Raw genomic sequence first — 24,934 nt, 5'->3', positions numbered from 1 at the left:
ATGAGCACAGGCGTGGTTCCAGTAGGACATGCTGCTATCTCGTGCACATCAGCATGATCCAGGTAGGACTTGCATGCTTCACTCCCACACTTGGCTGTCAGTGCCCTTTGGGGGCTTCAGAAAACCCACTGTGCTGCCTCCAGTGATATGGCAGAGGTGCCCCCATGTCCTGGTGGTGGGTATATATGGGTGTTTCTGAGAAGAAGGTATTTCTCAAGACCTTAAAGCATGCCTCCTGCCTGCCTTTTCCTCCTACTTATTGCTCTGTTTTAGTGGTTGTTTTGAAGGCTTCCAGGTTTTTAAACACTTCCTTTCTGCATGATTCAGCCTTGCTACCTTTAGTATAAGCGCTTCTCTTGTGGTCTGTTACTATATAGGAAGCTGCACATATGGAGGCTCTTTTCTTGGGCTGGGAGAGGGAATGAAAGGAACAAGACTTGTAAGGTTATTAGGCCAAGTCTATACAAATGAAGTGACCCATTGGAAGAAGTTGATGTTTTAGTGTAAATGCCTGTGAAAGCAACATTTATTAACATCTGCTGTCAGATACTGTATTAGTAGGTGCTTTTTCCCCTCAAATAGTAGGTGTTCCTTTATACACTGACTGACTTTTATTCAATAGTCATGAAAAGTAGTTAGTATTTTCTCCATCTTTTAAAATGAGTAAAGTTGTAACCAAGTGAAAAAGTAACTTATCTGAGGTCACAAGGCTAGAAATTGGCCTTCTGTTTTGTGCTATACTGTGCAACGTCTCAAAAATATATTATTATTCTGTTAGTAATCAGGTCACTGTCAGATGGTTTGGAGGTGAGTCCTCCGAATCACCAGGCGCAGTGAAACTCTTTTCTTTATGTTATGCTGTGTTTGTGGTTTGATGCTTAGACTCATTTCGAGATGTTCCCACACTCAAAGATGAGAAGACCCTGATTATGTTCTGTCCATATTGCATTGCTCTGAGACATTGAAGCCACAGTACATAAAACATGCTTTCTTTGGGAATTTTGGAGGGTTGGTAAAGAGAGCTGTTAGTCATTAAGAAACATCTCAGCAGCCATTTCCTAAGTGGTCCATCTGCCCTACTGAAGTTGCTTATCCCCGGCAGACCATCCATCTAGGATGGCCAGTGAGATCTTGTAACAGCCAGATCTGAGCATGTAATTCTGGTACTGAAAACCTCTCACAAGTCTTAGCTTGCCTGTCCACCTCTGACCCTGCAGTGGACTGCATCAGGCTTTGGGGCTTGTCTTTCACAGTCTGTGCACCCGCTACCCGAGGACTCATCACCCTTTGCTGTAATTATCTCCCTGATGCCTGCCTTTACTGCTCTGCTACATTTCGTGATCACTTTTCTCTTTCTGTCTTGTTTCCGGAAGAACTCTGCAGCCGGCAGAGTCCCTGGCATGCAGAAGACATTTCATATTTAGGTGAATGAAAATCATGTTGAAGGAGTAAGTAAGGGTTATTCTTGTTTGCTTCTTCTGTTGTTTGTTTTGGATATAAGTACACTTGTTAATCATTTAGTCATCTTAAATATATTGAGCATTTACCCTGAGGTGTAGAGGATAAGGAAGAGGAAAGACAGACATTAATCTGCCCCCAGGCACATGGTCTGGAGCTGGGAGGAGATAAGGTGCCGCCGTCACAGTGGGGGCTTCTGCACACCTGCCTCCTTCCGTGCAGGACACCTCTGGGTATTTGAAAGGAGCCTCGTCGTCATACACTTGGGGTAGATCTGTTTCCCAATGCTTCTGTTCATTGTGCTTTCTTCTTAGAATCTACTTGGTTTTCCTATTTCTCTTACCCTACAACTACAGGTCAGTTTTGATGCCTGTTCTAGTGGGCGGGCACCCAGCTGTGCAGGCAAAGGAGTTGGAAGAAAGCAAAGAGCTTTGTGGATGAGAGAGGTTTACAGTGTCTTTTTGGGAGGAAAGGGTGTCACCTTAGATGTGCCTAAATGAAATATTATAGCAGTATAAATAAGTAATTAACATAAATACTGCCTATTCGACTTGTTTATATTTGTTTTCTGTTTTACTTACTATTCTGCATATTAAGGCATCATGATCTATGCTGTGCCCAGTCATGTCTGACTCTTGTGACTCCGTGGGCTGTAGCCCGCCAGGCTCCTCTGTCTGTGGGATTCTCCAGGCAAGGATACCAGAGTGGGTTGTCGTGCCCTTCTCCAGGGGATCTTCCTGACCTAGGGATCGAACCCAGGTCTCCCGCATTGCAGGCAGATTCTTCACCCTCTGAGCCACCAGGAAAGCCCATCATGACCTACATTTTGCCAATTAAAAGACAGTGTCAAAGATTAAGTAATTTGACCAAAGTTGTGTGGGTTTCTGTGTTGGAGATAAAATTAAGTCCCCTTCTTCTTATTGTTAAATCACTATTTCTACTGATCCACTTTCATGCTATTAAAATTTCCAAATACTTGGCTGTATGTGTGTATGTTTCTTTATCTATACAAAAAGGAAATTGGTGCTCTTATTTGTAACTTTTATTTCATTATGATTTCCTATTTCTGAAGATACAAAATTTGAGATAGAGGCTATAGCCAGCAGGTCATACTTTTGTTAGTGTGTAGTGTCTATACATCTTAGATTTTAAAAATTATTAATTTTTACTCTAGGAACACATCACAGTGCCTTAAATTTATTTATCTTACTTACATTCTCTTGCTGAGTTTTTAACCTTGCCTGGAAGGAGGAGATTTACTCTGGATTTTATTTGATCAAAGAGGCTTTTTATATTAGATGGCAAGGAAAAAATATTCTTTAAATAGTTTCCTTTTATCTTTTCTCCTCCCCTCCTAGAGTTCTTATCCCCTTCATGCTGCCACAAGGTTAAAATGAAAAAGAAATGCTACACTTAAACTTTATCTTTGTATAGTTCTATGATAGAATTAAAACTATCACTTGATGGATTTTTTAAGTACAAAATCATTCTCATACTTAATGCTACTACATGTTTTTAAATGCACTGCTGATTCTGGAAAATCACTGCAGTTGGTCAGGAAGGTGAGACTTAGCCCTAGAAACACAGACAAAAGGATTTTAAGAAGAGATGGAAGTGTAGGCAGAAGTAGAGCTCTGGTGATAGGAAAGAAATGCAACTGTGAGGTATTTATAAGGCAGGCAGGATCTGGTAGTAGTTTGACTAAAGCCTTTTTTTTTTTTTTAATGGGTTACATGAAAGAAGTAATCTTGAAGCACTTACAATGTGGAGGAGATTTTGCTTCTCACTGTGTCACTTAGAGTCCTTTGTTTTCAAAGAATGGAAACTGACCCAGGCTGACCAACAAAACTTGAATTTGTCAGAGGGTTTGAGGGGTCCATAGGGTTGATGGAAGATTAGAGAAGCAGATATTGAGAAAGACCACTTCGAAGAGGAATTGTCTGAAAAGGAAGCCAGAGTCCACCCCATCTTCTTCTCAGAAGGCAGTTAGCTACCTGTTGTTGACCTGGGCTGGGCTGGGCTGGGCTGGGCTGGACTGGGAAGAGGTAGAGAGCTTGGAAAATAATTCCTAGAAGAAATGGAATAAAATTCTGAGAACTTTTAATAGTTTGGTCAAGGTCATTTAATAGTTCATGGCAAAATCAACAGGGAACTCACATCTTACAGTCACATTCCTTTATTTATTCAGTACTTGCCACGTGCGAGGCGCTGTCCTGAGTGCTGAAATTCAGCCATGAGCAAGACGGGTGTAAACAGTATGGTAGATGCTGCCAGGTAGCAGGGGGTGGATGTGTTGGAAAGGTGAGTAAAATGATCATCCAGGAGTTAGTGGAAGCTTATATTAAGTGTATCATACTTTATCACATGTGGATGCAATATCTAGTGCTTTCACTTACCAGTTCCATAGACAAGACCCTCCTTTGTTTTCCTGCCTCCCTTGAAGATAACAGTGTATTTAAAAGTGCCAAAAATGTTTGCGCTTCAGGAGGCTCTCAGTAAATGCTGACTCCCATCTCTGGCTGAGCAGACATTTTATTTAAAAAAAGAGAAGCCAATAATGGCACTGGCTTAATTCTGAGCTCCTCCCCCCGTCCCCCCCGCCACTTTTTCTTTTTTGTAATTTTTTCTTTCTTAGAATTTAGGGTCTTTGTTATATGCGGCTGGTGACTTATGAGCATATAGAAAGTTTTGATGCCTTGGTGTTCAGACTTTTGTAAGTCCACATAAAATATCAGTCACTGTTCTTAGCATTGTTGGTTCTTGTTTCAGGCACAGTTTTTTTTTTTTTTTTAATATATAATTTCTGTGACTTGTAAAAATCATTTATTTAAGAAACAAATGTAACAATTGAGGAAGAAACTTAAAAGGTATAACGAGTATTTAAGAGATCTGTTGCATTTGAAGAAAGTAGGTAGGCATGAATTCAACAGATTTAAGCTAGAAGTAGACTAGAGGAAAAGAAATATGAAGTCACAGATTTTTACCCATCTTTCAGTAAGATTTATATCTGTTTTACTAGTTGGAGTTAATCATGTTTACCAAAGGTATATAGCTTGTCACTTGTGTTCTTTCTGTTTTGTAGAAAAGTTGTAATGTAGGGGTTTTTGGTACTTCCATAGATGTTATATAACAGAATTTAAAAAAATGTTTTAATCTTTAGTCTCAGAGTAAAATGACTCTATAGGAAGGCATTGTTGGTGCTGTTGTGTAGTAATTCTCACGTTTTTTCAGTCTTCAGCCAGCGGCCTTAGATTTAACATATAATGTGTGAGTTTTTTCATTAAATTTCGTACCAGCACATTTTGCACTTTTTGCATGAATTATTGAAGTTTTAAAATTTGCTTCACTCTTTTGATGTAGGCAGTTACAGAGGCCTGTAGAAGGTCTTAAGATCCACTTTTTCTTTATCATGTTTTTTCATTTCTGTGCAGCTTTTTCGTGGCATCTTTGTTTATGAAAGTCGCACAAACAGCCGTGGACACTGAGTCATCAGGTTCAATGGAATGGCCCTGGGGCATTGCTGTACAATGCAGTTTCTCTCTTTCTGAACCCTGAATCTCTTCCGCTCCTGCCCTATGTTAGTGCCTCTTCCAGTCCCGACGTAATGCAACTGCTCACTCAGTCTGGCATCAGAAGTCCTTCCCAGTCTGTCTCCAGTCTCTCCACCTTCTCAGATGTGTCACTAGACACTCCCACCTGCTTGTGGCTTCTTCTCCTGCTTGGATGGACCCCCCCCCCCCCCCCCGCCCCACGGCCCCCCCCCCCCCCCCGCACAGGAAGCCCCTGGGGCCCTTGCTTTGATTCTTCTGGTATTTGCATAACTCTTTCAGGTTGTGAATTTTTTCCCCCCATGGTCTCATTTCATTTCCACCTCAACTAAGGGAGGAGGTAAGAGTTTCAGAGAGGATAAATAGCTCACCTAAAGACCCTCCGACTGACTTCTTGTTCAGTGTGCCCCTAATTTGGTAAGCAGTGCCCAGACCCTGCCCAGGGGCGGCACAACCACAGCCGATCAGCTTTCTCACTACAAGAGAATCTAGACGACTGTGACTCTGATCTCTTCTGATGATCTTTGTTTTCGTTATATTAATATTTAAATATTCATTACAGTTTTATCAGCCCTCTCTTCATATATGCCTTTGAACGCATTAATGTACAGAAGTTTGGAGTATGCAGGAGGTTGGAATCTGCTGTGCACGTGTTGAGACAGAGTGCCTGAGGTGTACCATGAATCCCTGCGACCCTTCATGGGTGTCAGTGTCCCTAACTGATGGCCCGGAGCTGAGAGCCCTGTGACTTGCTGATTTTTTTCCCAGTGTCAATTGTAAGTGCTGGTCTGTGATTTGAACCCATGTTTTTATCACTTAAAGTCTCACTAAATTAAGCTCTTTTCTCCCCATATTATCATTAATTTATACTCTCTCAATGCAGATATCAAAAAGCTAGACAGTTGTGCTTGTCTGGAGGCTATGAGTTAGTGGGCTGCTCTGGGAGGGCCATGAGCAAAAACAGGTGACAGAATAACACAATTAAGTAGTCACTTAGGGCTATTTTTGAACTTTCCTCTAAGCATCTTAATTTTATATTCATTTTATACTCATGTTTTGGCTTCATTTGTTCCTGAGCTTGAGATCATGGAATTTAAAGGACGTGGCTGGTTATAGCATTAGTATGTAATACCTGGAATAGTTTCTTTGTCAGAGGCGTAATTAACAATATGATTTGTATGTCTGCTGCCTTCTGGTATTCACAGCACAGTTTGTAAACTTAATTAGTTCTTGGAATAGCAAATGTTTTGCAGATGATAAACACTTTTCCTCTGAATAGTGTGTTGAATGGTTATATATTCATAGACATATACTCTGTGCTTTTCAGATTAGGACGTTGATAGGTCTGCCTCACAAGGTAAACATCACCTGGGTTGTATTGTCTTCCTGTGCTTTTCACAGGGGAAATCAGAGATGTAGCTCAGATAATTCAGCCTCCAGGATATTCATTATGGTTCCATTGTATAGACCATCTATGCTAATGTCATTATGTAGATGCCGGTTTCCCAGACTCGGATGGTGATGGTTATGGTATATGCGGAGGTGGAGTGGGGAATAACAGGCCACCCTCAGTTCTTCACTTACACAGCACCCCCACCCCTGAGACGGAGGGAGCAAGCAAGAAAGCGCTCTCAGCAGGTGAAGAGATGCTGCCAGGAAGCCTTCTTACCATTTATAAATCACTGGTCTGAAGATGTTTATTTGGGCTTCCAAGTGATATTGAACTAGAAGCATCGAATTAGAAGATGCTGATGCTGTTAGATTAGTCACTTCTGGCCCCCAGAGTTGGGGCTGGGTCACACAAACGTGGGTTCTGCCGTTTTTACAGATGAAGAGAGGAGGGCTCAGCGAAGCTAGTGACTTGCCAGAGGTCCACTAGTGGTGAAGCTGCGACTGCCCCCCGAGCCTGTGTCCTCCTGCCACTGCACTGTCCTTCACTCACCACTTGTTTGTGGCTGATGGAAGCCCAGCATGGCACCTGGCACAGAGTCCTGAGATGTCCAGCATTGTCCTCTGTACTTCTGGGAACTCACCAAGGTGGTGTGTCCGTAAGGAGAGCAGAAATCACAGCAGGCGTTGAAACAAAGGAGATCTAGTAGAAAGGATTGGTTAGGGAAGTGCTCGATGACTGAAAAAGCAAATGAGGGATACTGAAGGGACACAGAAATAGTTAACTCAGGCTCTGCCTTGAGCCAGAACCACCAAGGCTGGAGGAACAAAGGAAAGACCCTTGGGAGGAAATGCTCCATGGAGCTGGGACCAAGACCCGTTCAGTCCAGTGACTCAAGCCTCTAAGCAGGGGGTCCTGGCTTGCTGACCTGGTACAAAGACTGGGGCGGGCGTGTGTGTGTGTGTGAAAAATGAGTCATTGCCAGAATTTTGGAAACTCTATTCTGTATGCTGCCAGGAACTGGAGCAAAACGGAAGGGACAGCACCCTGCTCTGGCCTCCCTGATGTAGAACCTAGTGGGAGCCCCAGGCAGCAGAGAAGCAGGACTTGCAAGTTCCCTGTCCAGCATTCTTGATGGGTGTGTATGGAGCTGAGAGATGGTGCTTAGTAACTGGCAGAGATGGTTTGTTTAGGAAAATGAAAGGCAGATAGATGACTTTCGTTTTGCTTAATTCAGACGTTGGGTATTCTTAAAAGTTCATCAAATCTTCCTGTGCTTTTCCATGAAGAATGTCATGATTCACTCTCATTCACTAAACAAATATTTTCGAATGCATGTTATATTCACGATGCAGACCTCAGTACTGGGCATGTGATGATTAATAATACAGTTTTGTGTTTATGAGAGCTAGTCAGTGAGACGAATGATAGGGACGTATGCAAATCTCAGGGTTGAAAGGAACCTTCAAGTTTAGCTTGCCGTTAGGTGATTGAATCCTTTCTGTAACATTCCTGTCAGGTGGGTCCAGCCTGCTGGTCAGGCCTCTATGGATGAACTTAAAATTCCTTCAAGATAGCCGGTTCCATCTTTGGAAAATGTTATTTTTAAAACCTTCATCTCTAAAATAAATGGTAGCTCCTTTCTCTCTTTCTTTCAATATTAATGCTATGTCACTGGCCTTAATGCTGACCAAATCTAATTCCTCTTTTGAATGGCATACAGAAATAATTGTCTGCGAGTCAGTGATTTTCTCCTCGGTCCTTTACCTTCAGGGTGGCCATTTCAGTTATTTCAGTTGTTTTTGTTTTTGTCTTGAATGGAACTTTTCAACTTGGTTTTCATTATTTTCTCTCTTACAGAGCCCCTTTAGACATCTTTTCTCCTCAGTCATCCTCTTTCTCTCATCCCCCTTCCCTGATGAAATGGTGATAACTAGCATTAATTGTGTATCTGATTATGGACTGTGGCCCGTTGGTGAGCCAATCACCATTGTTGCTTGAAAACTGGTAAATTCGTGAAACTCTAGGGGAACACTTCTCTGGATTCCTGGCCATTTTATTAGTCTCTGTGTTCTCATCTTAGTTTGTTACTCATTCATAGACTAGATCAATAAATTATCTCACCTCTGTGTTTAAGAAAAGAGAATAGAGGGCAGTCAGACATCAACCTAAGGTACTTATCATTAGTTTTAGCTAGAGTAATGCTCTGTGTTTATCCTTTGATTCTGTCTCATTTGTCCATGTGGTGCAGTTTCGTGACATTAAAAGTTAGCTGTATATTTAGCCTTAAAATAGATGAGTCAGTTGTCAGTAGATTTGACAGGTGGAACCCACTAGAATACATGATTGCTTAACCGTGTACTTGATGGTTGAAGGGCAACAGAGGAATGCTGTTGACTGACCTTAGTGTAGTTATTTTTCTATAAGTTCCTAAATGATTTAATGTAAAGCTTGGTCTCAAATGTGAAAATCTGTACCTAACTTGACAAATCCCTTTGAGAAAACCTCCAGTGGGAATGCCCTCTGTGAAAAGACGGCATCTGACTCATAAGGAGAAGGAAAATAAAATATGACTGGAGAATAACCTAGTACAGATAACACATCCTGACTTGAAATCGATGTGGGAAGGTGTCCTCGTTTTCAGTACTTGTAGGTGTCTGTGTAGAGACATTTCCTGTCCTCGGAGGCTGTGCTATTAATATGCACTGCTGGATTGTTTACCAATGTCTTAACTTTCTATGATGACTAAATATGAGTGACAAAAAATGTTCCTTCTGTAATTGTATTTTGTTTTTAAAAAGTGTTTTATGCTTGTTTGGCAGTTTCTAGGTAGCTTAGAACAACATTGAGTTATGAGGGAAATATAATATTTGAGGCACCTTGTATGTTTTTAACTCATATTAAGCTGCATTTTTTATTTTTTCTTTTTTAGTGATGTTCATTATTCTACCATAGCTCTCATGATTTTGTCAATATGGCTTCAAACAGCATCAGAGTTCATGTTCCTGGGGATCTGATTGCAATCCTGATCATGCTATTTATTTTTAGAATTACTTTTATAAAAGTGAACCTGTAAATAATTGTTATATGAAAACATGATTTAATGTCTTAAGGATTATTTCCTTCCGATTATTCTGACTCTCTGCTGCATAAATAGGACCAGTTATGATTCTGAAACTAACCTAAAAATGTATAGCCAAAGCATGATTGTATCCTGCTTTGAATTTATTTTGCACAGTCTGTCGCACCTACAGAATTTGTATTATTGTACATTTAACCAATAGAAAATATTCATTGGTAATCTTATTAGATATGAAAGTAATAGAGAGCAAAATGCTTATATTATATTGTTGTTATAGAATATCATTAGTACAGTCATATTTCTATCTCAAAGTGTGATAATGCCAGCGGGATAAATGAGAAAGACATTGAATCTTCACACAAAGGAAATGGGTTTTATAATGAGTGCAGTTTGAACAGAACTAATCTCTTTCTTGGATCATTACTTCACCTAATCATAAAACCTTTTTTTAATTCAAATCCTTGCAGGGTTCTAATTGGTGACCTCTGGAGCCTGATAATTGTTTAAGATAGCTGGTCTTTTGCAATATACTTAATGATGTTTGCAATTAAAAGTGAGAAATGTGGTTTAACCCTTAGGCAGGTGTAACTAAAAAGTAGATTTTCCTTTTTTCTCCAATCTTTAGTAGTTATTCCCATTCCTCCTCCCAATAGTATTGACTTGAGTCATTATTAACTTGAATTAACCTAATGTATTGTTGTCTTCACTTAGTCTGGGGGTTTACTGAATCTTCATTTGACAAGTGTGCTGGGATATATTAAGAGTAATCCTGGATCATTTGGAAGAGCCAAGGGATTGGTCTATTTGGGATGGCGAGAACGCCTAGCTTCTTTTTCCTCTGTCATTTGGGTTCATTTTTCTGCCTTTTTTGGGTGATTTAAGTAGAAACTGAGACATTTCTTTGCACCTGGTTTCAATAAAAACTTATTTCAGAACTTTTCTTACTACCAGATGAAAGTGAGTGAATAGAAATTAGCCGATATTAATTTAGGGCTGATAAAACCATGGGCCCCCGAGCCCTGACTTTCTCCGCACTGTGTGTAGAAGCATGCTGGAAATTAATATGGACTGTTATACTTTCATGTTTTGATCTTCTCTGTTGCTTCTGTTACGTTTTTCACTCAGTAAACAGTGGACATTCAATGAATAAAGCTGACTGACTCGTTCTGTAAAATTCTGTTCTTATGGTGGAGGTGGAATTTAATCTGTTATTTAGGAGGTTTTGAAGTGTCAGCAAAAATTGATCAGTCGATCTAAAATTTTATTTGAGCCAAATTGTGGATTGTAATCTGAGAATAGCCTTGGAAAGTTCTGGGAACTGTTCTGCCTGAAAGAGGCTAGAGCATAGTTGTTATACATTTTTGAGTCAGAGGGCTATATATTAAATGATATATTATTGACAGCCCAGATATAAGCTTACAAAGCAGGTAGTGGGCCATGGGTCAGTGTGGCCCTCTACAAGACTGAGAAGGAAGGGTATCTTTTTGAGGAGTTGTCTTGCTGAAGCTAGAATGCTGCTCTTAGGCTGAGCGGTATTTCTGCTGGAGGGAGGTTTGGTCGATGCATGATGTAGGTACATACTGCTCAGAAGAGGGGGCAGAGGAGGCCAAAGGGCAGAGAAATGTTTATGTTTAAATTTTTCTTGTCTTGCCATAAAATATGAGTTTTATTTCACAGAAGCCAGTTGTGTGGTAATTCGGAGAAGAGGCAAATCCTTTGAGAGTCCGACAGTCCTGCAGTCAAACTTTAGGTTTGCCACGTACTAGGCACTAGGGGACGTTGATTCCTGTCCCAGCATGCTGAGAATTGTGTGGGCTTCATGTGCAGAGCCTCCAGCGTGGTGTCTGGAAATAGTAACTGTGCAAATTGTTAGATTCCTTCTACGAGTTTTAGGGAACATTTCATCTCTGATTTTCATCCCTTGATCTTTATTGTTTTAAAATGATTTAAACAAACAACAAAAAAAAACCACATTACACTTAGAAGTTTATTTTGAAAATTGTTAGACTTTAGTACCAAAATCCAGTAACTTCCTCATTTCTGAAGGTCGTTGAGTGTTTCCCCCTGTTTAGATGATAAACTTGCATTTCACTGGTGCATCCAGTGATCATCATGTCTTTGTATTTTTCTTTTTTCTGCCATGATGCCTTTTGTTTGGTGAATGATTGCAGTATATTTAAGGGAAAGATAAGAGGTCAGTACCATGGAAGCATTTTTTCCCTTGAAAATAATTGATAAAATGTGTAATGATAATTTGGATTAGCACTCAGAATTTTTTAGTTATCTGCATTTTAATTTCTAGAATCATATAGAAATCACATATAGAAATCACAAATTCTTGAAATCCTTTCTACAATGAGATACATGTAAATCAGTCACCACAATTTAGGCTTTGTATTAAGTAGACAATAATAACCTGTATTTGCATTATGTGTTACAGTTTTCAGGTCACTTTGATAAACATCATGTCTTTTGATACTTGTAATAACTTCATTAATTTCCCTCAAAACTAAATAATAAGCCAAATAATTTTTTCTCAAAGTCAAGATCCCTTTACTTCAGTAATACCAAGAAACTGGAGGCTTTAGGTCAGAATACACTAGGGTTGGAATCCTAGATCTGGGTCTGCTGTGGAATCTTAGCCACATCACTGGATATCTGTTAAGTAGCTGTTTCTTTTCTGTAAAATGATTACTGCTATTCTGCTACATTGTTACAAGGATGAAATACCTGGACAGTACTGTCAGTAAATAAATTCCAGCTGTGTGTTATTGTTATATTTTTGTTAATTACCTGTGATGGGTGGAATTACAACCAACTCTTGTATAATGTGGGTTTGGTCTGTGCAGTTTCATTTATATGCACAGTTTTTAAAAATAGAAAATAATGGTTGAATCCACAGATGCTGAACCATGGATACAGAGGAACCATGGTTATGGAGGGCCAACCATAAGCTATACCACGAGTTCGGACTAGGTGGAGGGTCAGCGCCCTTGACCCCCTCCTTGTTTAAGTGTCTTTCCTCCTTCCCCTGCCCCCCTCCCCAGGAGTTTCCTTGTGTGTACGCTTTAATCTTATGCAGTATGTATATATTTAAGAATACTTTGTGTACAAATACTAGCTCTGTCTTTGTAAGTTTACTTCCAAGCATTTTAATGTTTAGAGTATTGACTATTTTTTGCTCCCTGGATGGTTTATTTTTGTGTATTTATGATGAGCTTATTCGTTCTTATTAGAGAGCGATATGCATCTCTATTCTGCTGTGCCATTTATTTGTTGTTTATAGAAGATTATTTGCAAGATCTTGAGCTGTTTGAATCAATCTTGTCTGGGCAGGTTTTAGTGTATTCAATTCTGGTTTGGGTCTAATAGGTGTTCTGTTAGGTTTGGATTGCTTGAATAAAATAATTCCTTTGTGAAAATGTTTGTCATGTTGGAGGTTAAAAGATATCTTTTTAGACCAACAGCCACAGTAACATTTTAGTAATCTGTCAGATAGAATTTACATGGGCTTTGAACACTATATATATTTTAGGAATATCACTCAGTCGTGTCCGACTCTTTGTGACCCCATGGACTGTAGCCCACCAGGCTCCTCCCTCCATGGGATTCTCCAGGCAAGAGTACTGGAGTGGGTTTTGCCATTTTCCTTCTCCAGGGGATCTTCCTGACCCAGGGATTGAAGCCGGGTCTCCTGCATTCCAGGTGGATGCTTTAACATCTAAGCCACCAGGGAAGCCCAGTATATATTTTAAGATCATTTTAAATCCTCCAGCTAGGTTCTTACATTACTTTGAAATAGATTTCTGAATGTTGAGCATGTAGATATTATCATTCTGTTTATATGGACTTCTTGTTTCCTGATAGATCCAGGCTAACCCCTGTCCTATAATAAGTTTGTACAGAGTTAAGGTCCTTGGGCAAGGGGGCTGGGGGGAAGGTTTGACCATATTACTGTTTACCCTAGAACTTTATTGTGCAGACTAATATATTATTTACTTTTTTCTGAACCTTTGATCAAAGTTTATTAAATAACTTTTAAACAGCTAATATTTAGTTTAAAACTAAACTTAAGTGTGAATCCCTCTAAAGAGATTATGAACTGTCCAGCCCTTGGCAAGCTTCTTACCCATTGGAATCCTCAGGGTCTTATTCTGTAAAGTGAAGGGAATCTATCATAGATAGGTTCATTAGAATAAAGAGAGACTTCAAGTCAAATGCATAGCCCTTAACTCGGTGAATCCTTGCAAACAAAGTCATAACAATTATTATTTACCTAGTACTGTCATAATAAGTGATCTCTGAAATGAGCTTCCCTGATAGCTCAGTTGGTAAAGAATCTGCCTGCAATGCAGGAGACCCTGGTTCAATACCTGGGTGCGGAAGATCTGCTGAAGAAAGGCTGCTGCTGCTGCTGTCGCTTCAGTCGTGTCCGACTGTGCGACCCCATAATGGCAGGCTACCCATTCCAGTATTCTTGGGCTTCCCCTGTGGTTCAGCTGGTAAAGAATCTGCCTGCAATGCAGGAGACCTGGTTTGGGAAGATCCCCTGGAGAAAGAAAAGGCTACCCACTTCAGTATTCTGGCCTGGAGAATTCCATGGACTCTATAGTCCATAGGATAGCAAAGAGTCGGACATGACTGAGTGACTTTCACTTTCAAAATGGTTTTCATTACTTTTCAGTACTTTGCTGTGTAATGTTTTATGTGATCAGCACAAATGGGAACTTCTGTATGTACAGGAGGCATCAGATGCTCTGTTTAAAGCTTCCTTCAGTTTAGCCAAGGTGGGGACTGGATTGCTGCCTCTTGTCCCACCTCCTTTGCTCTGTGCCTGGGGCCTGAGGGATGTGTCAGCAGACACTCTTACTTCTGGCTTCTGCTTGGGTTGGTCCCTCTCTGCGGAGCCACCAGCGGCAGATCTGCAGAAGGAAGTGAGGTCCCAGTGTGTGTGCTTTAGCTTCCTCCCTGTTAGGTCAGCGCAGGCTGGCTTCTTCCCTCGGAGGACATTATAACCCTTGCCAGGCTGCCCTCCACACAGTCTCCTTTCTTCCTTGCCCCATCCTGCTTCCCAGCTTTGGGGCAGCCATACCTCCTTCCTAACTAACCCAGAGTACCACACCATTCTTTCTTGCTATTGTTTTAGGATATTCACATCTTTATACATAGGTCCTTAATTAAATTCTCTTCAGATTATCTACTTTGAATGCCATCTGTTTCTTCATGGAATACAGTTCTTTGGATCATTCACCCAGGAAAGAACAGAGGCTCTGGAAATAAACAGAGTTGCAGGGTATCAGGGTTTCTAACTCACAGTTTCTGATCGTAAAGGATAGATTCCATGTGGGCTCAGCACAGGAATTCGTTGGTTCATTACTGCATTCTCTCATGGACTTGTTTTGTAAAGAATGCTTTTTTCCTTTATAGAAGCACTATGTACCATAGGCTTTATTGTGTGGTTAGCTACACAAAATATTCTAAGGACCTGTTGATAGACTGGGTTGGGAAAGTGACTCCACCCTGGAGACCTGAGGTTTGAGTCATGGTATGTTCCTTGCTAATTGTATGAGCTTTTAGAAATATATTTTCTAACTTTCCTTATGTGCAAAATGTGAACAATGCTTTAACCTTCCCAATATATTGTCAGGATCACAAAAGGAGTTAAGGGCGGGTAGCCGGGCGCACTGATAGTCTGTTGAAGACAGACATTAAATAGGAAGTTATACCTGTGGTGAAAATGCTACTTTGTTTTGATTAAGTAGTCTGGGAATTCAAAAAGAGCCTTTCTAGGAAGTGGAATTTAGCAGAGGCACCAAAGAGAAGGCTGTTGTAGGGGGAAAGTCCCCCGAGGTGTTCCTGTCTTGGGAGACAAGTGCAGAAGCTCTAGCCTCGGTGAGCGGGTGCTTCAGAAGCCAAGAAGAGCTGGATGCTAGAGGGGAGAGGAGCACAAGGCAGGCACCTGTGGTTTACTCGGGTGGGGTGTCCCGAGGGCTCGATGCCTCCTCTGACGGCTCTCCCTCCACTTCAGATAGAAATCAGCCCTTCTAGTTCCGCCCTCCCTGGTTGTTCCCGGGACAGACTGTCTTATCTTCCAGCTGTGATGTCATCTGCCCTGTCTCCCCACATTGTATCTATTCCATTTCTGCTCAGGTCCGCCTTTCCAGGAGGGCGTCTCTCCTCAGCGGATTGCTTTCCGCATCCCCCTGTTGTTACTGAACCCTTAGGATCTGATCCATGCAGACGTTAAGAACCTGGCCTGCCTTTTCATGCCTTTGTCCTCCTTTCTTCTCTGTGTTGGCCACGGAGAACTGCCCCTGTTCTCACCCTGCTTCTTTCTGCAGCCACCCAGGCTGTGGAGTGAGGAAAATGAGTTCATGTCTCTGCTTGTTCACTAACTGGCTCTGTGGTGACAGGACTCTGTCACCACTACTTGTGTAACTCATTCTCTTTTGTACTGTTAAAGGAGAAAAGGAAACCAAAAAAAGTAAATCTCCATGTGTCAGCTGTTCAGTCAGATGAGGGAAAGGGGACTGGTGTAACCCAGGGTTACTTCACTCCACTGAGGCCACTCATCAGCTCTTTGCCTGGCAGCCTCCGTTCCTTATCCTCTAGGAACTCAGCTCACATTTACTGGCTTTTTGCACCATACTCCAAGCTCCAGAGCTGTTGGCCCCTCTTCTCGGCCCTGTGCACACTGCGCTTGTCCGTGTAGCCCCGCAGACTCTGTGTGTTCCGTCCCCAGCACCCCGTGCACTTTCTCCGTGTGTAGAACTCAGTCAGTGTGTGGATAGATACCTGATTGGGATGGATCCCTGTTCCTCTCACCCTCATAGCGTGAACCCTGCTGCATTTGGATTCTCAAAGTGAAATCCTGTACATGTAGTTTCCAGAAACACGTGTGTTACTTCAAGTGAGACCAGCAGTCCAGGTATATCCTTATCACAGCTTCAGTGAAAGAGTATTTTAGTGAAGGATTTAAATGAATGATCAAGGGAGAGTCAAACTCTGGATTTTCAGCCAAGATGCAAAATAGAAACATGACTATCCCTGTATACATTCATATTTTATTCTGTTTTGGTATTTTAAAAAAATCTACAAAAGTGTTTAAAATTTTAAATTTATGCAGATTTAAAGGGTAAAATATTCATGATTCAAACTTTTCAAACAGTGTAAAAGAGAAATATAGTGAAAAGTCTCTATTCCTGTTTCTTATCCATTGCATTTCTCCCTTGACAATTAGATAATCAGTTACTTGTTTCTTATAGGTAAGAAGGGAGCTCTTTTCTGTACATATACAAGTGAATATGAACATATAGTCTTACACTGCTTTACACTGTGACTTGTGTCTGTGTGTCTATGTGTCCAAACAGTGTCTTTGGTGGAGACTTTTTCTCATCAGAACATGAAGAGTTTTCTTGATGTTGTAAAGTAACTTATGCTATCTCACTGGCTGTGCCCTTGCTAATGTAACCAGGCTCTTAATTCTAGATATTTAGATGATTTCCAGTGTTCTACTATTAAAGACAGTGCTTTAAATGGATAAATTTGTATATAATATTTCATATCTATCCACATATATCTTTAGGGTAAATTTGTAAAAATGGAGTTGCTGGGACAAAGGAAAATGTCAGTTTTTATGTGCTTGATTCTGAGAGAGAATTTAAACAGTTTTAATGAAAATTTACATTACCAAATTTTTTATATTGAAATTTAGCTTAAATTCAAAGAGTATTTGGCTGTGTCTTAGAGGAGTCGTGGATTTTAGCATATTTGGTAGGGTAAGTGGTCATTGCTTAGAAAGCTCTATACTAAACCAAGACAGAAACAGAAAAAAGGAAAAACAAAAGCCGAAAAAGTCATAACTGACACTAGCTTTCCCGGTTGACAGAAATTTGGTGTCCATGGTTTGAAAACATAGCATTTTAATCCCCTACGTCATCTAAAACCTAATCACACTTCTGCTTATTATTTCTGAGCTGGGAGATGGCATTGGTACATTAAACTGTATGTAACGAATGTAATCTGGGGATTAGTGAAAGTCAAATCCCCTATGTGTTCGACCTTGAGCATCTGGCTGGATTTTTTTGCCTTCATATGTTCCAATTTACTGAAAGGTTAACGCCACCTTGGTAGCTGTCCAGCCCCTTCCTGACCTAAGGAAGCCCAGAGGGGTGGTAATATGAGTTTGAGAGTTTGAAACTCCCATTTACGGACAATTTCAAGATTTCATAAGTCATCTTTTGCTTCCCATTATTTTGCATTGTACTTTATTGGACATCCTGAACACATAAACCTACTTATGATCTTCAGTCAAGTAGAAAATGCCAAACTGTTGATTGAACAGCGCCTGAAAAGCGGAAGTTTGGCCAGTTGTGAATCTTACCACTGGGGGCCACGGGGACCTGAGAGAAGTAGAAGAGCCGTGAGGTAACCAGGCCTGCGTGATGCCCGTGATGGCGCGGGGCTGTTTCAAGTGCGGTGTGGCGTGTTAGGCCTAGCACACCTACATGCTTTAACATGGCTTCAGGCCTTACTGTTTTTTTTTTTTTTTTTCTAAAATAAATCTTAAACAGTGAAGTATTTCAGCATATTTCAAAGCTTACTTAAGGTAGCAACAAGGTATTTTAGCAAGATAAGATTTGTAAAGTTGACTATCTGGAGAGGAAATTAGTTACTTTTAAAAAAATTATTTCCCTCTTAAAAATAGTAGGGATTTCTCAAACTTTCATATATAGCAAAATACATAAGTCTTTCTAATTTTTTAACCTTAACTTTAACCTAACATTAGTTTCCATGTTGCTTCAAATGATAAACATCACTGATACAAGGAGTAACATTTTGAAGGCTGATTAAGGAATTAAATATTAAATTGTGCCTATCAGTGCTCAACAATTATTAAAAAGCGTTTGTTATATAAAAAGAAAATAGGTAGTTAAATCTATTTTGACTGATGTATTATACATTAAAAATTCTGTTTTCTAGGAAGTTTCAGTGAACCTAATTTTGTTAAATCTTCTAACTTACTAAAGATATTTCTAGAAATTATTTTCCTGTACTAATTAAAGCTGAACTCATGAATTGTTGTACTCGATGGAGCAAATGGCATGTGACTTATTGCTTTTTGTTGAGGAAAACCAAACTAATTTAGCTCATATCCACCATTAGTTTTACAGTTTTCAAATTATTTTGTGTTTGCATGCACAGACACTCTTATTTATGGAAAATAAGAGTATATAACATGGTATATTATTACCTCTGAAGTATGGATGTAGGAGAAACTTTCTTTTAATTTTATATTTTATTTATAGAAAAATGTCAAAATTAAAAGTACTCTCGAAAGGTTCTTTCCAACAACAATGGCGAGAATTATCTACGTAAATGTTTATATTTCACATATTGTTCAATGTGTCTTGTTCCCATGCAGATTCTATATAGAATGATCAGTTTTACAGGAGCAAAGCATAGCATAATACAAGAAAGCAAACAAAATAATCAGTGTATTTGGAGATTTAGTAATTATCTTTATCCTTAGAAGCTTTGCTCAGAAGCTGCAGGCCTAAGCTGGAAATGATAATAGAATTGTGCATGGAGTACTTTGTAAGTGTCGTGGTGGGAGTGACTGATTCTGCTGCCCTGTCAAGGAAAGTGACAGTTGCATAAAAAGTCGTATTTAATATGGTTGAATCTTGAAGGCGATGTGTGAAATGGAGAGCATCAAAATAGCATCACCAGTAGAGAAGAGAGCACTAACAAAGCCAGGAGCTTGTGGTTGGGCTCATCACTTGTGAGGTGGGAAGATTTTGTTGGGTAAATGACTGTCACAAGGCTGTCTAGGGCTTTTAATGGCTCCTTAGAGAATCCTTGGTGGGAACCACCTTGGAGACCCAGGCAGGGCTGGTAGAGCGGGCTGTCAGTACTTGGTAATGCTAAACTGAGAATGCTTTCTGGGTTTTCTTTGCTGTTTGATCAGCCTTTTTTGAGAATTCCAGAAGACCTCAAAGAGTCTGTTTTTATGTTTGTAGCTAGTGTATTGTTCCCCTCCATTGAGACCTGACTTTGGAGCACATGTGTGTGTGTGTACGTGTGTGTGTTTCCCCACTTACTGGTGAAGAATCACCGATAAAACGGGAACATGTCATTACTTGAGCAAGCTGTAGGCATCTGAAGTCCACATTCTGTATTTGGCTTCTTGCCACTGTAGAGCTAAGGAGAACCCCCAGTCTCTGAAGTTCCAGGTCTGACACTTCGTGGTTTTCTGTTTTTCCTCTACAGAAATAGAGAAGTTTCAAAAAGGAGAAGGCAAGGATGAAGAAAAGTACATTGATGTGGTGATTAATAAGAACATGAAGCTGGGACAGAAAGTGTTAATTCCTGTAAAACAGTTTCCTAAGGTAAGACAGGTGCGCACAGCAGGCGTGTCAATCTTTATCACAAGGGAGGGCTTGGTTAATTTAGATTCTGTTTAGTGTCTTCTTGAGATGTTTTCCCTTCGCAGAATATCCCAACATGCATACTTTGAAAATTGATTAAAACCTTATTTAATGATTCTATCCTTTCTCTTTGACTTTGATGTGAGTTATGAAGCCTTAAAAATTATCTTCTGAGTTATATTTCAGACTTCAGACAGACGGTTCAACTTTTTCCTGCTGTAGTTTTTCATTTGTAAGATAAGCTTGGTTGATAAGAATTAAATAAGATGATCCATGTTAAATGCTTTGCATTGGGCTTGGCACAATATTCCAAAAATTCTCTAATTGTCTATTCCAGAAAGAAGTTTGATTTTTATGACATTGAGCACAGTTACAATAAATGCTTTTAAATCCTATTTAATTATAAAATCTTGATCATCTTAGATTTGGCCTAAATTGATGCTTTTTTCTCTGCTTTCTTTTTCTTTGCGTGTCTTTGTACATGATTTATGCATACTATTGTATACATTAGTAGTTAATTTCTTTTGATTGCAGAACGATAATCCATTACCTGAATATACCACAGTTTATCCATTGCCTGGGCAGTTTTCAGTTTTGAGTTATTAAAATTAAATTGCTGTGAACATTTCATGCAAGTCATTCTGTGACCATATGTTTTCATTTATTTTTAGTAAATACTTAAGATTTAAATTGCTGTGGATTTACTTTTATATTAAATTGCCATAATTTTTTCCCCCTAAGCGGTTGTATTTGTGACATTTCTAGAATAACACATGCAAAGTTATGGTTATTCCATATCTAAACTCTTATTTGATATTGTCAATCTCTTTAAATTCAGCCATTCTGATAGGGTATTGGTATTCTCATGTAGTATCAATTTGTATTTCCATGATGATTAATTATCTGGTGTGCATTTATTGGCCATTTATATATCTTCAAACTTGAAGTCTCTTTTGAGATCTTTTTCTGCTCTCTGTGCTGTGTATATTATCATTGAGTCATAGGAGCTTTTTTAAAGGCATATTTCCTGGATCAATCTTTTGGTAGATATATGTTTTGTGAATATTTGACTCAACCTGTGGCTTGCTTATTATTTTCTAAATGGAGTTTTGTGATACATTTTTAATTTTGATGACATGTAATGGATCAAAGTTTTTTTTTTTTAGGATTTTACCTTCTGTCAACTAAGCAATCTTTGCCAATCTCAAGCAAATGTTAGAATCCTTTATAAGTCAAAATGCCGGGGTCCAGCCCCGGTGGATCCAGGGAATTCGAAGGGGGGACGGAGTCGGCCAGGAAAAACTTATTTATTTAGAAATATAAAGAGAGATTAGGAAAGAATAGTGTAGTAGGAAAATTAGTGGAGAAAAGAGGCTGAATAACTTGGTTTATGTGGAAAACCAATAAAGTTCCAAGACAAGGAACTTTCACCGTCTACGTAGGCCACCGGCGCCTTCTTGAATAGTGGAGGGTGCCCTGCTTTGGGCTCCCTCTTGCGTGGGTCTTAGAAGCCAGGGCAAATAAGTATACTCGGTGAGCCTCCACGCTCCAGATGGGAATTCAGCCAGAAAAGGGAGAAAAGAATGACATGGGGGAGCCAGGCATCGGTGCCAGACCCACAACTTTATTTTCAAAAGCAGCTTATATACCCCAAGTTGTACATAAAGAAATAATGGAATATGCAGTTATACAGGGGCAGCAGTCCTGACCCTTATCAAGACCAGGCTTTCCTCTTGCATACCTTCCCATGTACAAAAGGTCCCAGGTGATTTTACATCATCTTCTGGCCAGGGGGCCTGTTAACATTTTTATGGCTCTTTTCCTAGATAAATGTCTATCAACCAGAAAACTCATTTTCCCTTGAAGTGTTTTTTCTTTAATCTGTATCACCCTCAAAGTACTAAATAAAGTTACATTCCTGTAGAACAAAGGTGCAGTGGGTTATAACAAAGAAAGTACTTAACTCAAAGATCTAATGTTGCTAATACCAGGGCTACTACCTGCTTTTTCTATATACCACTATATCTACAAATAAAAGATATGAAAACTTGGCAGCAAGTATTGGCTCAACAAATGAAACCCTTAATCAGTCCTATTCTAATGATTTTGACTCCTTGGAAGCCCCTACATTCCTAGAATGTTTTAAGCTTCCTGTGCCTCTCGCGGTCGGGAAGCCGCAAACAATCACATGCGCCGCTGTAAGAGTCTTGGATTGAAACACTCTTATTATGCCCAGGAGACTTATTATCTAAAAGCTCTAAATTAACTTTTTCCAGAAACAGGTGGTGGGGGGACAGCCCCCTGTTAATGTCAGAAGAGTAGGTGGAAAGCATAACACAGTAAAGCAGGCAGACTCTGGTTTGGGGGTAGATGCTCGAGAATTTCCAGGGGGACCCCTGAGGCTCGATCCCGCCTTTGTGTATGCCGAGCCTCCTTCCTCATGACCTTTGCCACAGGCGGGATTCCTCACGCTGGCTCCTGGCATTAAAATGATCATTTCTTCCACTTCCTCTAAAAGCTTTAACATTATAGCTTTTAATTTTATATCTGTGATACATCTCAAATTAGTTTTTGTGTACAGTATGAGATAGTCAATTCATTTTTTCTTTATATGGATATCTAGGTTTTTCAATGGCATTTGTTGAAAAATATTTTCCTCCCACTGACTGTGTTGGTACCTGTGTTGGAAATTGGGTGACTGTGTTCAGTGAGGATCTATTTCTGTACTTTCTGATTTGTTTCATTGGTCTATTTATGGATCATTATGCCAGTACCATACAGTCTTCATCATTGTAGCTTTTTATAGTAAGACGTGAAGTTAGGTAATGTAGTCCCTTAAACTTTGTCCTTTTCCAGGGTTGTTTGGATGTATATCCTTTGCAACTCTATATAAATTTAAGAATTAGTTTTGCAGAACATTCTTCTGGGATTATGATGCAGTTGTGTTGATTCTGATGATCCATTTAGGGAGCTCTGACATCTTAATAATATTAAGTCTTCCCTTCCTTGAATATGATGTATCTTTCCATTTAATTTCCATCACTTTTAGGGGAAAGGTCTTGTCTTTTGTTAAACTTACTTCTAAAAGTATTTTATGTCTTTTGAACACTTGTAAAATGAATATTTTGAAATATTCTCTTCCAATTTTTTGCCTCTAATAGAAACTTTTGTATATTGACCTTGTATTCTGCTACCTTTCTAAAATTCACTTGTTCTCATAATTGTTTTATAGAATCTTCAGAGTATGCTATGTACATAATCATATTATCTGCATAAACAAGTTTACTTCTTTCTTTCCAATTTTTATGTTGATTGTTATCTTGTATTATTATTTTGGCTAGGATCCCTAGTACAATGCTTGAGTACAAGTGGTGAGATTAGGCATTTTTCTCTTGTTCACATCAATGTGGAAAACATTCAATATTTTACCAGTAAGCTTGGTAACAGCTGTGGGAATTTGAAGTTTTCTTCTACTTTAGCTTTGTTGACTATTTGATTCTGACTGGATGCTGACTTTTGTTGAATATCCTTTTCTGCATCTACTAAAATGAGCACAAGATTTTTCTCCTTTGTACTGTTAATATAGTGTTAATAAATTAAACCAATTTTGCATTTCTGAATTAAAGTCTGCTGCTAAGTCGCTTCAGTCATGTCTGACTCTGTGCAACCCCATAGATGGTAGCCCGCCAGGTTCCCCTGTCTCTGGGATTCTCCAAGCAAGAACACAGGAGTGGGTTGCCATTTCCTTCTCCAATGCATGAAAATGAAAAGTGAAAGTGAAGTTGTGACATATTATCCTTTTTATACATTGTTGGATTCAAATGCTTCTGTATTCCTGAGTGATAGTGGCCTATAACCTATATATATTTATATAAAATATTATATAAATTTATGTAAATATGTTTATACATAAATATATATTTATAATAAAAGTATACATAGACTAATATTTATATATATAAAATTATATAGTGAGTGAAGAGGTGTCCCCTCCTTTTTTTTCCACCTCTAAAGAATATATGTCAGTTTGGTGCTGTATTTTCTTTATTATTAGATAGAATTTACTGGTGAAGCTATCTGGGCCTGGAGTTTGGTGGTATGAAAATATTTCAAATATATATGTTTATATATGAATCAAATATCATATATATTTGGATTGTATACTGTAACATTGTACTACACTGTGGAAACTGGATTCTGTTCTCTTTCTTTGAGGAAGGTTGATATTTTTGGATTCAGACTGCAAATTGTTGGATGGGAATGCAGAACTTAGTTTACCTCTTAGTTGGACTTTTACATTTATTTTTGGCATACATGATTGGCAGATTTTATACACAAAATATGGAGCTCCCCAAGTCTAACTGTCATTTCTAGCATTCCTCCCATTGATTTCAGCACTGTGTTTGCCTCAAACTCTGCTACTCAGCTAAAAAGCTCTACAATCAGTAAATTCACCCAGGCCATTCCCTTCTTCCAAGTCTTGACTCCCTTCTATAAAATCTCTTTGATTTTGAGCATTCTACAGACTTTAGATGGTTGCTTTTTGTATTTTGTTCCACATTTAAGAGTTTATGGTTGTTTACCTATAGACAGCCTATTAGGAACTTACTTAGCTCTACTTGAAAAACTGAGGATATACATTTTAGTAAACAGAAAACTATTATGAACATTTTATAGACATACTAATTACTAAGCAAAGCATGGCTTATGGCAACTTTAATAAATTATTTTGCCAGGCTTGATGTGGACTACATGCACCATATACAGTAGGAGGAAAGGTGCAGAGACTCTGTCCCCATCTCTAAAGAGTTCATAGCCGAGCAAATGCTTAATCTGAAGTTAACACTGCTGTGTATAAGTAAGGAGGTGACAGAAAGTGTTTGAGCTTAGTATATAAAATAAACCTCAAATGTTGTTTTTCAGTGTCAGCTTTGAGGAGAATAGGGGAAGACAGATTATAATTGCTGTGTCTCACAGAGAGCAGAGTCCATTTCAAGTCCTTATAATGTCTGAAGTAGGCTGCTTG

General features: G+C 39.3%; 1 protein-coding gene across 2 annotated transcripts in view; it reads left to right on the top strand.

Annotated features, from left to right (window-relative positions):
- Positions 1-24,934, top strand: part of KHDRBS3 (KH RNA binding domain containing, signal transduction associated 3) — a 159,060-nt gene that overhangs the window by 33,354 nt on the left and 100,772 nt on the right. For both annotated transcript variants that reach the window (XM_040262080.1, XM_040262082.1), the window contains exon 2: positions 19,751-19,869. In XM_040262080.1, the coding sequence (XP_040118014.1) occupies positions 19,751-19,869 (119 nt within the window). The remainder of the gene's footprint in view (positions 1-19,750; positions 19,870-24,934) is intronic.

Source organism: Oryx dammah, unplaced genomic scaffold, assembly GCF_014754425.2.
Source record: "Oryx dammah isolate SB20612 unplaced genomic scaffold, SCBI_Odam_1.1 HiC_scaffold_19, whole genome shotgun sequence".
NCBI lineage: Eukaryota > Metazoa > Chordata > Mammalia > Artiodactyla > Bovidae > Oryx > Oryx dammah.
The sequence above is the reverse complement of the archived record's forward strand: the minus strand, read 5'-3'. Positions and strand labels throughout refer to the sequence as shown.